Below are 13,359 nucleotides of genomic sequence, written 5' to 3' on the forward strand. Positions count from 1 at the left end.
ACAGAATAATGCATAAATGTTGTACTTAATGTTTAACATATTATACGTGTATGTAGTGAGAAAATAATGAGTTATTTCTTACCAGAGATCAAATTTCTACCCAACCATTTCTACACATGCGTTATGAGGGCACAGACTGTGCATTAATGTGTTCCATGGAAGACTTCCCTCAGCACAAAAGCAGCAGTCAATATGGAGATTTTAAACAATCATTTCTAAGCCGGTGAGTTTTTTTCTTATCACTGTCAATATTCAGTTTTAATACTTTTGCCAGCATGTTTATGTTGAAATACACTGCCTATATTTTAGTTAAATTTGAAAATATGAAGAATTTAGTAAAATAATTTTGTCTTTATTAAGCTTGTGTTTGCAACATAACATGAAGTTTTGATGGAACATTAAAATAGGAAGTTTGTTTCACAGAAGCAGGAACAATCTTGGCAGATCAGTATCAAGCAGGTTAAAGCAAACACCCAGGCACAATCTACTACATACAAACCTTTTCATAGTTATCTTCATAATTCTGTACCCCTTCCTTGTTTTGAAAAACCTGACGTATATTTTTATATATATATATATATATACATGTGTGTATATCTGTGAATGCATATCTGTGTGTGCATACATTTGTGTGTATTCATATATGTATATGTACATGCCCATACATACATACTTACATATCATACATAACATATATACGTGTGTGCATGCAAACAAACAGACAGACAGACAGCTCAAGTAATATTATGAAGAGGAGACAAACAAACAAATAGTACATAGTGTCAGTTTAGCCAAAACAGAACACAACTGAAAAAGCTTAGAATTATAAAGTGTAAAAACAACAAAGAAGTGTATGATAAAGATAAATATGCCAGTGTGGAGAAAAACAAGAGAATCTAACGTTTCGGATGATACTCTCTATCAAAGAGAAGAAAAGTGATTAAGAAAAGCAGAAGAAAAAAAATTAAATATATGATACTGAATTTAATATGCCTGTTTACCTGGCAAGTTTGTGGAGAATGTCTTGTGTGTATGTTTGCATATCAAAATATATAATAATAATAATAATAATAATAATTGTGTACAGTGCTCAGGTGCACTAGAAACTCATCTAAAGTGTATATATAATCAGGTGTAGTTTCAGCGGATTTCGGAAAGCATGAGGGCCTTAAAGGATGCAGTGTCATGGCAGTCAACAACTGACGCAGGCAGTTTATTCCATGCTTCAGCAACTCTGAGCGTGAAAAAATGTTTCCGAAAGTCATGGGAGCTGTGTTGTTTTCTGACTTTGTAGGCATGTCCACGTGTGTTAGACACATGGAGATCAAAAAGGTGTTCAGTGTTGTTGTTGGTGAGGTGGTTGATAACTTTGTGGGTGTTTACCAAGTCCGTCGCCAGACGCCGGAGCTTCAGTGAATCCATGCCCACGGAAACAAGGCGCTCAGAATATGGTAGGTGTCTGATGGAGGGTATGCGTTTGGTTGCACGTCTCTGGACAGATTCCAGGAGGTCTATGTTCTGAGCAAGATAGGGGTTCCAAACTGATGATGCGAATTCCAAGTGTGGTCGTACCATAGCTGTATACAGTTTTAAATAGATGGCTGGAGAGCGGCTAACAAAAGTCTTGCTGAGTGATGCCAAGACACCCTCGGCCTTCTTGACAATTTTAGAGATATGCTTTGTCCAATGCAAATCACTGCTGACAGTGATGCCTAGGTCACGCTCGCAAGAGGATTTCTTGATATCAGTGTTGTGGAGGGAGTATGTGGACGCAGGGTTTTTTCTCCCAAAATGCATGGTCGTACACTTGTCCACAGCCAGTTTCAGTTGCCAGTCTGTGATCCATTGCTGCTGCGTTGTGTCTAGGTCTGATTGCAGGAAAGAGTTGTAGACATCAGGATCTGTCCTCTTGATTTCAAGGTACAGCTTGATGTTGTCTGCATATTTCAATACTGTGGCATTCTTTAAATTGGCATCTATAATGTATGCCACAAACAAGAGGGGACCAAGGACAGATCCCTGTGGTACACCCGATGACATCTCATATGGTGTAGAGTGCTGTCCTAGAACTGTGACTACCTCCTTTCGGCTGAGGATGAAGGATTTCAACCAGTTAAAAAGGTCATCCCTCACACCCATTGCAGAGAGTTTCACCATAAGCCTTTTGTGTGGCACAGAGTTGAAAGCCTTAGCAAAGTCAAGGTAGACAACATCCACCCATGAGCCACTGTCAGTGATCTGAGTAATGTCCTCAAGGAACTCGACAAGCTGATCACTGCAGCTGGAGTTGAGGACAAATCCATATTGCGAGGGTCGGATGAGACTGTGAGAGCTCCAGAAGTTCCAGAGTGTTTCTCTGACACACAATTCCATCAGTTTTGCAATACAGCTAGTGAGACTGACTGGGCGATAGTTGACAGGTGATGTGCGGTCGCCCTTTTTGAACAGAGGAATGACACTGGCAGTTTTCCACTGCTCCGGAGTAGCACCATTGTTGAGACAGTACTGGAAGAAAATAGAAAGCTGGTGTAAAAGGAAGTACCTGCCATGTTTGAGAAGCAGGTATGTAACTCCATCGAGACCAGGGGAGGCATAGTTGCGCTTATTTTGAAGGTGATGTCGCAGCATTGCAGGTGTAAGTTCCATAGTTGTTATGGAATTTGCTGTTAGTGATGGTGAAGATGGTACATTTTGACTTTCAACAGTGAATATGTTTGCATAGCACTCAGCAATGAGTTCTGCGCATTCCTTGGGGTCGTCAGTGATCTGGTTTGTGTGAGGGTTGCGAAGAGGGCCCACTGGAGAGTGAGGTCTCTGCTTTGAATGCACATATTTCCAGAAAACCTTGCTGTCAGGATTGGCTGCTATGCTATGTCATGTCTCATTATATATTTGCATATAGACTTACTCCAATATCATTCTACCTCATATTTCGCTTTTACCTTTTACATTCAACTTACTGAAAGGTGTCATGTATTTAACTTTAGCCTATTTATTTAAATACAAGCATGTATTTGAGCAGAACAAAGCATAAAAATAATTTGACGTTACAGATCGAAAATTCAGAAAGCCAAGGTGTGTTGGTGCCTCCTTGGTATGTTGATATACAAGAAATATTGTTCTTTGGGAACTTTTGCAGTGAATATGAATAATAGTGTTTATTATGTACATTTCTAACTTTTCCATGGAATGTGACATATGTTGTAAATGAACAGCTCTTGCATTAACTAAACTTCATCATCATCACCATCATCATTTAGCGTCCGTTTTCCATGCTAGCATGGGTTGGACGGTTCAACTGGGGTCTGTGAAGCTGGAAGGCTTCATCAGGCCCAGTCAGATCTGGCAGTGTTTCTACGGCTGGATGCCCTTCCTAACGCCAACCACTCTGTGAGTGTAGTGGGTGCTTTTTACGTGCCACCCTTGAAAACCTTTTAGAAAGTGTATGCAACCTGTTTGTAATATCATGTACCCATGTGTAAATTTGCATATATATTTGGTTGTTTTGAATACAAGTCCAACATTTGGAAAATTAGGTTGGAGAATTTATTGTAGAAAATAACATAATGTAGAATAATGAGTGGGTCTGGGGAGTGATAAATATAATTTTCCTATTTTCCTGTTATTTTGTCATTTTTATTTAGATCCTCATACTCTCATTAGAAACTTTCATGTACATTTTTCTTCAATACCTGAAATAGGAAAAATTAAATATTCATAAATACAAGCCAAAATATTATAATGATGACAAAGTTTTTAGTAAAACACTTGCTATTATTGACCACTGGGGTACTCGAGTGATCATCTAACATCTGTTTTCCATGCTGACATGTGTTGGACGGTTTGACAGGAGCTGACCAGCTGAAGGGCCATTCAGCTCCCTGTCTGTGTTCACAGGGTTTCTACAGCTGGAATCCCTTCCTAATACCAACCACTTTACAGAGTGTTCTGGGTGTTTTTATGCAGCACTGGTATGGGTGCTTTTTACATGGTACCAGCACTTACGCAAGGTGCCTGTATGCAAAAGCAATCAAGCGTTTACTTTTCAAGTACAGTGAACTGCCGGGATACTTGGTCCCTTCTCATCCTTTCTCTGAGTTCTAACATCTATAGATCTTTTCTCACCAATACAGTGTACTAGAATGAAAAATGTGAGCAAAGGATAACAATATTCTTAAGTATTTAATAAACCTGGAAAAAAACAGGACAAGAAGTAAGCCTGAAATAAAAGAAAGGAACTTAAAATATTGCTGCTAAAATAAAATTTGAAGGTGTTGCTAATTGAATAAAATATTCAAATAAGCCAAGCCATTCAATACTGAACAACCATCTTTCAACCAAGAAGTAAGCCTAAAATAAAAGGAAAGAGCTTAAAATACTCTCTTTTACTTGTTTCAGTCATTTGACTGCAGCCATGCTGGAGCACCGCCTTTAATCAAGCAACTCGACCCCGGGTCTTATTCTTTTGTAAGCCCAGTACTTATTCTATCGGTCTCTTTTGCCGAACCGCTAAGTTACGGGGACATAAACACACCAGCATCGGTTGTCAAGCAATGCTAGGGGGACAAACACAGACACACACACGCACATATATATACATATATATGACGGGCTTCTTTCAGTTTCCGTCTACCAAATCCACTCACAATGCTTTGGTCGGCCCAAGGCTATAGTAGAAGACACTTGCCCAAGGTGCCACGCAGTGGGACTGAACCCGGAACCATGTGGTTGGTAAACAAGCTACTTACCACACAGCCACTCCTGTGCCACTACTGCAGTTAAATATAAAATTCAATAAAAATAATCTGGTGCTTTATCATAAATACCCATGAATCAAATAAAAGTTGTTTGAAGATTTTTGAAATAGAGATTAATTTTTGTTTATTTATTATTAATACAATGCTATAAAGATTATCTTTATTTTCTTTTATTATGATTAACTCTATGATATCTGCATTTATTTGAGAGAAAGTTAGATTTACCTAACATTAAAATGAACTGAGAATTAGTTAACTAACTAAAAATTAAAATTTTTAAAGTAAAATAATTTTGCCAAAAAAGAAAGAAAACATCTGATTACTTTAAATAGGCTTAAATTTTTACTGTAGTCAAGCATTTAACTTATTTACCTACTTTCTTTATATTTGTAATAAAAATTTAATAAATAAAACAATTTTAACTACCTAATGTTACAAAATATGATGGCAGTTATCATTTTATTTTCATACATTAAAACAATTCAAAATTTATTTACTGTAAAGCTTAGCAATAGTGAAAAATTTGGCTTAAAGATGGCTTGGCTATTTTGAATATTTTACTTAATTGACAACCCATTCAAATTTTATCTTAGCTGCAATATTTTAAGCTCTCTTCTTTTATTTTAGGCTTACTGTTTGCCCTGTATTTTTGCAGTTTATTAAATACTTAAGAATATTGCTATCCCTTGCTTGCATTTTTCATTCTAGTACTCTTTAGCTTACTTGTTCATATTATTTCATTTCTTATTGATCAATAATTGATGTAAATTCATTTTTCGAAATTGAATAACACTTTCTTTACATTGAATATTATGAAATCTGCCTATTTAGAATGAATTTTCTAATTAATGTTTATCAGAAATAAAATTTTCTAAAAAGAGAGTAATAATAAAAAATATATAAAACACTATGAACAATGAGGAATCAAATGACTTAGGAGAGAAGGTCGACTAAAACAAAACAATTGTAGACTGAATATTCTGTTTGCCTTGTATTGACAAATTGTTATTTAAGTATCTTTGTAATTACAAGACATATATTTACAACTAGTAATTATTGAAAGCTGCATAACTCTTTTTCTCTTTAACCCTTTCGTTACTATATTTCTGACCAAAATACACCCCTCATGAGTTTCAATTAAATTCTAAAATAATCATGAATCTAGGCTTGTTTCATTAAATAACTGTAACTTTTTTACTTATCAACATTTTAATGTGATATTTGGAACATAATTAAAGAAAGGGTTCTTAATCAATTCTATTGCATAACTTTTGTCTCAAAGTGACTTTAATTACAGGTAAATCCAGGTAAATTGAGCAAAAGGTAAAAATATTAAAATTTTAAATTGAGCAAAAGGAAAAAATTAAAATTTTGTTTAAACATCACTATAGAAGATGAATCATCAGCTAATATTCAAATGGGTATGCTACAAAATTTTGATAAAGAAGAATTGTGCACATCACTAGATCATCAGTTGAATTTAATGCACAACAGGTGTAACCATAAAGGTGGAATAAAGTGAAATACTGGAATCCACCTCAAGTTTGAACTAAAGAAATCGGTCAAAAAATAATATACGGCCCTGGTTATGGTATGGAAGTGATAAATTCCAGACCACATCGTTCCCTAGGCCATGCTGACTAACATTATTTTCTCTGTATAAAAACTAAATCCACGCAGTACCCAGTATTTGCTTCACAAATTTTCAAAACTTTGAACCTGGATTTTGTGTTTGTTTACAATCTGCGTAAGTTTGTTTCCGCATTGATCGCTTCAAACAATAACTTCCAGACTACATCGTACCCTAAGCCATGCTGACTAACATTAGTTTCCCTGTATAAAAACTAAATCCACAACAGTACCCAGTATTTGCTTCACAAATTTTCAAAACTTTGAACCCCCATTTTGTGTTTGTTTACAATCTGCGTAAGTTTGTTTCCGAAGTGATCGCTTCAAACTAGCATACTGATAAAAATAAAAGTCTAATGGTTTCACTTCCTAAGAAAGGCTATATATAGATAAACTTTATCTCCTCAGAAAAATTGCTAATAAAAACATTTAAAAAGTTTTTTTACTTCATTCCGATGTAAAATCGTCTTCGCTGTCGCCTTCGCCGCTTTGTTTCTTCGGAAGGCGCTGCTTTCATTTTCGGATAAAAAAATATTCATTATTTTGTACACTACGTGCTTTAGTACCTATTTCATTCTTTTTCTCGATATCTCCCTATTTTCCGTTGAAAAAGCTTTAAATTCGGAATCAATGCTTGATAACATAAAACTCCTATCCATTTTCAAAGTTGAAGAAAAATCGATGCCAAAAAACATGTGGAAAAAAATCTCCCAAAATTCACTGAGTTGAGATATCACTTCAAGCAATGTCGGATACTATAACTTAACTATTTACAATGTGAAATCACATGTTTTAACGAATGTACCAACGAGATTTGGGTTCAAATTTACATTTAAATAACAATAGGTTCTCACGGCCGGGTTGGTATTATGAGCCAAAAAATTTTTTGGCCGGGTTAGTAACAAAAGGGTTAATATATTTTTATGGAGTTCACAAGGAAAGATACATCTGGTGGAGATAAAGTATAGTATGCTTTTCAAATAGCTGAGATATATCAAGTTGAAGTCAATCTTAAGGTTTATTTATCAATTTTTTTGGCTACTTAAAATTTAAAAAAGCCTCCTTGTATGTGTAACTCAGTAATAGTTAAAAATTTATAGTTATAATTATAAACATAATATTAGACCTGTTGTAATACATGTAATTTATAAAGTTTTTATAATTATTTAACACGCAAAGAAAAAAGCACAAAGATGATAACACGCAGCCTCCCAATACAACCAGCGAGCTCCAACAGTTTGTATTTATAACCTAGGAGACTTCAGGCGAACTCAGCAAGCAAACTTGCTTAGAGCAGAAGTGGTAGTTACAGAAGTCAGAAGAGTTGACAATAACAAACAAAACTGTTAAGTATAAACAATATAAAACAACTTTAAGATGCCAATAAACATTTATGGAATAAACAGACAGTTCTTAAGAGAGTTTTTTAAAGTTCTTTCATTTACCTTTGAAATGTTTAGACTTGTTTTGGTGAGCTTTTCTTTTTATTGACCAGTGTAATGATTCATTATGTTATCTTTTTTTTTTGTTGACTAGACTCTGTTGTTACTTCCAAATTTACACTAGTCAAGTAACCATTCTACATTCTTTATGTTGGCAAGTTCACACTGACTACTGTAAAAACCCATGTAATTTGCGTACCAGTGTAATTTACACAGGTGATTTTCACGATAAAATTTGTTAAAAAAAGCTTCTACTCATGTAAAATTTGCACCCCCAAATTTTCAGAATTGCCAATATGGCCAGGGAAAAAAGGTTTCCAATTTAGTTATATTTAGCATAATTTCACTTACTTATGATGAGATTTTATTAAATTTTCATTAAATAAAAATAATTTCTATTTAACAGGTATCACATTAAAAGCTATTAAATTACAAAGAGTTTATGTTGTTTATAATAAACTTTATTTTACATTTCTTGCCCACAAGATTATGTCCAATCTTTAACATATGTCTTCTCAAATCAGGATCACAGGAAAAGTTGTTAAGAATTATCAACAAAAACAACGCTGATAAATGTGCATAGGTGTTACAAATTAAGTTTAATTACCAATAAACACAAATGTTTTTTAGTAAATTCCTACAGAAAAAGTAAGCATTATACTATTATACTGTCCAGCATAAATAAAAGTCAATTTCATTATATTTAAGCTCTTATTTTTCTGTAAAAACCTATTCTGACATTTAATGAGTGCACTTCTGGTACAAATGTTTATGTTTTGTATGTCTTTTATCAACAAAAAACATTTCTAAAAAAAATTCTGGAAATGATCTACTCATGTAATTTACACACTCCTAAAGTTTATTTTCATTTTTGCAAAAAAAAAATGCATAAATTACATGGGCTTTTACAGTATTTTCACAGCAATTTCAAAACCTTCCACCTTACAAAGACAACACTGTTCACATTAACTAACTTAAATTCACTGTCACATCAAACTGACTTACACCTATTCCCCTCACAGCAAAGATGCCACCATTCACAATAATTGACTCTCATTCACTATCACATCAAACTGACTTATAACCGTTCTCCTAGCAGCAAAGATGCTGCTGATCATATTAGCCAACTCACATTCACCATTGCATTGAACCGAGTTGTTCACATTAACCACTAATGTTCACCGTCACCATACATGTCCCTCTTCTGACACCAGTTAGTGTGACAACTGTTCAACACAAACTGCTCAACCTCAACCGCTTCACATTGACCTCAAACCAACTATCTACATAAACCACTCACATCGACTTCCAGCAGACTCCGAACCAACCACCTCACACATCGTCGTACACCGGCTGCTGTCACTCAGCTCCCAGCACAAGACTAAACTCGCCACATGTTCAATAGTAGTATCCATAGTTCGCCCACACAGTAAAAAGTGCAACAAAATCATACTGCCTATGCTTTAAATAATCACATGATCGCAGACAATTATTTTTCTTGTCTTCGCTTGCAAAACCAGAGAGCAGTGTTCAAATTTGTGTTTGAGAAATTATCTGAACAGAATTTTTCATTTCTAACAATATTTAACCCTTTAGTGTTCAGATTAATCTGTCAAATGTAATGCTTATTTGTTCACATAATTTTGAATTATTCAGGTTCAAGAGGGATGTCTGCAACATTTACTTGTAACTTAGTTAATTTTTTATATATTGATTTGAAATTTTGTCAGTGGGTGCTTATATACCAGTGGTTTATAGTTATATAATTTTAGCTGATGTTTCTGATTAAATTGGACTTTTATGGATAGGTAAATTGAATTAACAAGTTTAAAAGCAATGGCATTATGGATAAACACTAAAATTAAAATTCTTATTGCATTTTATCTGATTTGTTACTAAAATTATCCCAGATGTCAACTGCCAACAATTTCACCACTTTTCAAGATGAGGTACATTAATTTGAATTAATTAAAATAAAGGTATAAGCGGTACAAGATTTTATTCTTTCTCTATATTTCATTCAAACATTTTCATTGAAAATCATCATCATCATCGTTTAACGTCCGTTTTCTATGCTAGACTGGGTTGGACGGTTCAACTGGGGTCTGGGAAGCCAGAAGGCTGCGCCAGGCCCAGTCTGATCTGGCAGTGTTTCTACAGCTGGATGCCCTTCCTAACACCAACCACTCCGTGAGTGTAGTGGGTGCTTTTTACGTGCCACTTGCACAGGTGCCAGACGAGGCTGGCAAATGGCCACGATCGGATGGTGCTTTTTACGTGCCACTGGCACGGGGGCCAGACGAGGATGGCAACGGCCACAATCGGATGGTGCTTTTTACGTGCCACCGGCACGGAAGCCAGACGGGGCGGTGCTGGCAACAGCCATGTTTGGATGGTTCTCTTACATGCCACCGGCACTGGTATCACAGCTACAATTTCCATTGATGTTGATCGATTTTGATTTTGATTTTTGATTTTCACTTGCCTCAACAGGTCTTCACAAGTAGGGTTTGTGTCACAAGAAGGAAAGGTATGCATAAGTGGGCTGGCTATGTCCCAGGTAGAGGCCACGGGTTATGGTCTCACTTGTCCTGCCAGGTCTTCCCACGCACAGCATACTTCCAAAGGTCTCGGTCTCTGGTCATTTCCTCGGTGAGACCTAAAGTTTGATGGTCGTGCTTCACCACCTCGTCCCAGTTTTTCCTGGGTCTACCTCTTCCACAGGTTCCCTCAACCGCTAGGGTGTGGCACTTTTTCGCACAACTATCTTCATCCATTCTCGCTACATGACCATACCAGCGCAAACATCTCTCTTGCACACCACAACTGATGCTTCTTAGGTCCAACTTTTCTCTCAAGGTACTTACACTCTGTCGAGTATGAACACTGACATTACACATCCATCGGAGCATACTGGCTTCATTTCTTGCGAGCTTACGCATATACTCAGCAGTCATGGCCCAAGTTTCACTGCCATGTAGCATGGCTGTTTGTACACATGCGTCATACAGTCTACCTTTTACTCTGAGCGAGAGGCCTTTTGTCGCCAGCAGAGGTAAGAGCTCTCTGAACTTTGCCCAGGCTATTCTTACTCTAGCAGTTACACTTTCAGCACACCTACCCCCGCTACTGACTTGGTCACCTAGGTAACGGAAGCTATCAACAATTTCTAGTTTTTCTCCCTGGAATGTGGCGGAAGATGGTCTCTGAGCATTTTCAGTGTTTATTGCTCCTGAGCATCTGCCACATACAAAAACTATTTTCCCAGTTAGCCTTCCTTTGGCATTGTTGCGCTTCTTATGTGTCCATAGCTTACACTTGGTGCATTTTATAGAGTTTCTACCTACGCCTTTTCTACAGATCGAGCAGGGCCATCTACCTGAAGGTGTTTGTGATTTGCCTGGCTTCCTACACATTAGGACTGTGGTTTTAGCTAGGTTGATTTTAAGGCCGTTCGATTCTAATCCTTGTCTCCACGCTTGAAACTTTGCCTCTAGTTCTGATAGTGACTCAGCAATTAGAACAAGGTCATCAGCATATAGGAGCTCCCAGGGGCATCCTGTCTTGAATTCCTCCGTTATTGCCTGGAGGACTATGATAAATAGGAGGGGGCTGAGGACTGAACCTTGGTGGACCCCTACCTCTACCCTGAATACTTTAGTGTACTCGTTGCCAACCCTCACCTTACTAGCAGTGTCCCTGTACATGGCTTGCACAGCTCTCACTAACCATTCATCTATTCCTAGTTTCCTCATTGACCACCAGATAAGGGATTGGGGGACCCTGTCAAAGCTTTCTCCATGTCAACAAAAGCCAGGTACAGGGGCTTATCTTTGGCTAGGTATTTCTCCTGCAGCTGTCTCACCAGAAATATGGCATCAGTGGTGCTTTTCCCTGGCATGAAACCAAACTGCATCTCATCCAAGCTGACTCTCTTCCTAATCAGTTGGGCTATGACCCTCTCCGTAACCTTCATTACCTGATCCAACAGCTTGATACCTCTGTAATTATTTGTATCTAAAGCATCACCTTTACCTTTGTAGCAGTTGACTATTATGCTGCTACACCAGTCATTGAGTATGACTCCTTCGTGTATCACCTGGTTAACTATATGGGTGACTAGGCTATAGCCGACACTACCAGATATTTTAAGCATCTCTGCAGTAATTCCTGATGGGCCTGGAGCTTTCCCTGTCTTCATGCTTCTAATTGCCTTAACTACTAAGGAACTGTCTACTCGGATAGCTGGTCCCTCTGTTGGGTTGACATTCAGCAGACTCTCTTTATCCCATTCATCTTCCTTATTTAGCAGCCTCTCATAATGGTGTCTCCAAACCTCTCTCTTTGCATCCTCATCCAGCACAAGTGAGCCATCAGCGCAAGTGAGCCATCAAGTGCAAGTGAGCCATCAAGCGCAAGTGAGCCATCAAGTGCAAGTGAGCCATCAAAACTCTTTTACTGGTCAATATACTAGGTTATGTGCTCTTTAATAAATCCATTTACATAACATAATGCATCTAATAAAAAAAAGCTCATTAACAGGTGAGACAAAAGGGAATACAGGTGTGTAGCATACTGAAAATTAATATCTATTTTTCATTTTTACATATTATTTGTAATAAAATGAAAGGAATATATGGCAGTATTACTATCAAACAACAAAATATAGTTATGCCATATTTCTATCAGGAAAAGCACCCTTTACAAAAGGGCACTTTGCAAAATGAATACATATATGAAGTCTCAATCTGATATCCTTTCACAGTTTTTTTTTTTTTTTTTGGGGGAACAAACATGTCTGCAAACTTTTTTCCTTGTATCTATCTTTTCCACTTTATGGAAGTCAAGATTTTCTCTGTTGACATTCAACTTCAGTTAATTTTGCTTTTCTCTCAGTTTTACGCTTTCTGGAAGAAAAGCCTTCACATAACTGAGGTGTGATGTCAACCCAAAATTTCAAATAGTCATAGTCTTTGGTGGTGAAAGAACCTTGTAGCCTTTTACATAAACAATATGTGAATTAACTATAGTTAGACATAATACTGGAGATATATGGATCACCATACCTTATATCAAGACTCCAATAGTTCCACAGTCAAGAAAGCTACTTGATACCAAACATAATGTAGTTTGCTTGAACATTGTGATATTGGAGAATGTAAAAAGAGAGAAAATAGATAGCTTCTAATAATGCAGTAAGTTCAATAAAATCTTTGTATTTCAGGTGCAAGGGCCCATCTTTGTAAGAAAAACAGTCTGGGGAATGTCCATTTATGTGGGGTCCTTTAACCCATTCAAGTCCCTAGCATTTTGTAGCTGTAGTAGACAGTTATTGCAGCAGTCACTCTCTGAACGTAGGTGTAAACAAACAAAACAAGATAACAAATTATTACTTTTTTACATCACTTAAGACTGCATAACTTTTTTTCTTTTGCTCTTGAGGTTGTCACCAAAAGAGTCTACTCATCAAGTTCTTTGAAAAGGTTATAATCAAAGTATAGTTTGCTTTTCAAATACCTGAGATATTTTGA

At 36.6% G+C, this 13,359-nt stretch overlaps 1 protein-coding gene and 1 long non-coding RNA gene across 2 annotated transcripts in view; one reads left to right on the forward strand and one right to left on the reverse strand.

Moving 5' to 3' along the window:
• LOC115221209 (5-oxoprolinase) overlaps window positions 1-13,359 on the forward strand; it is a 180,558-nt gene that overhangs the window by 76,353 nt on the left and 90,846 nt on the right. The window contains 1 exon segment of the mRNA XM_036510593.1: window positions 86-223. Coding sequence (XP_036366486.1) covers window positions 86-223 — 138 coding nt within the window.
• LOC118766924 lies at window positions 3,533-6,973 on the reverse strand. The gene is made up of 2 exons (XR_005002831.1): window positions 6,833-6,973; window positions 3,533-3,692 (listed from the first exon to the last, which is right to left on the reverse strand). It is a non-coding gene; the product is annotated as an uncharacterized LOC118766924 (long non-coding RNA).

This window comes from Octopus sinensis, linkage group LG18, assembly GCF_006345805.1.
Source record: "Octopus sinensis linkage group LG18, ASM634580v1, whole genome shotgun sequence".
Lineage (NCBI taxonomy): Eukaryota > Metazoa > Mollusca > Cephalopoda > Octopoda > Octopodidae > Octopus > Octopus sinensis.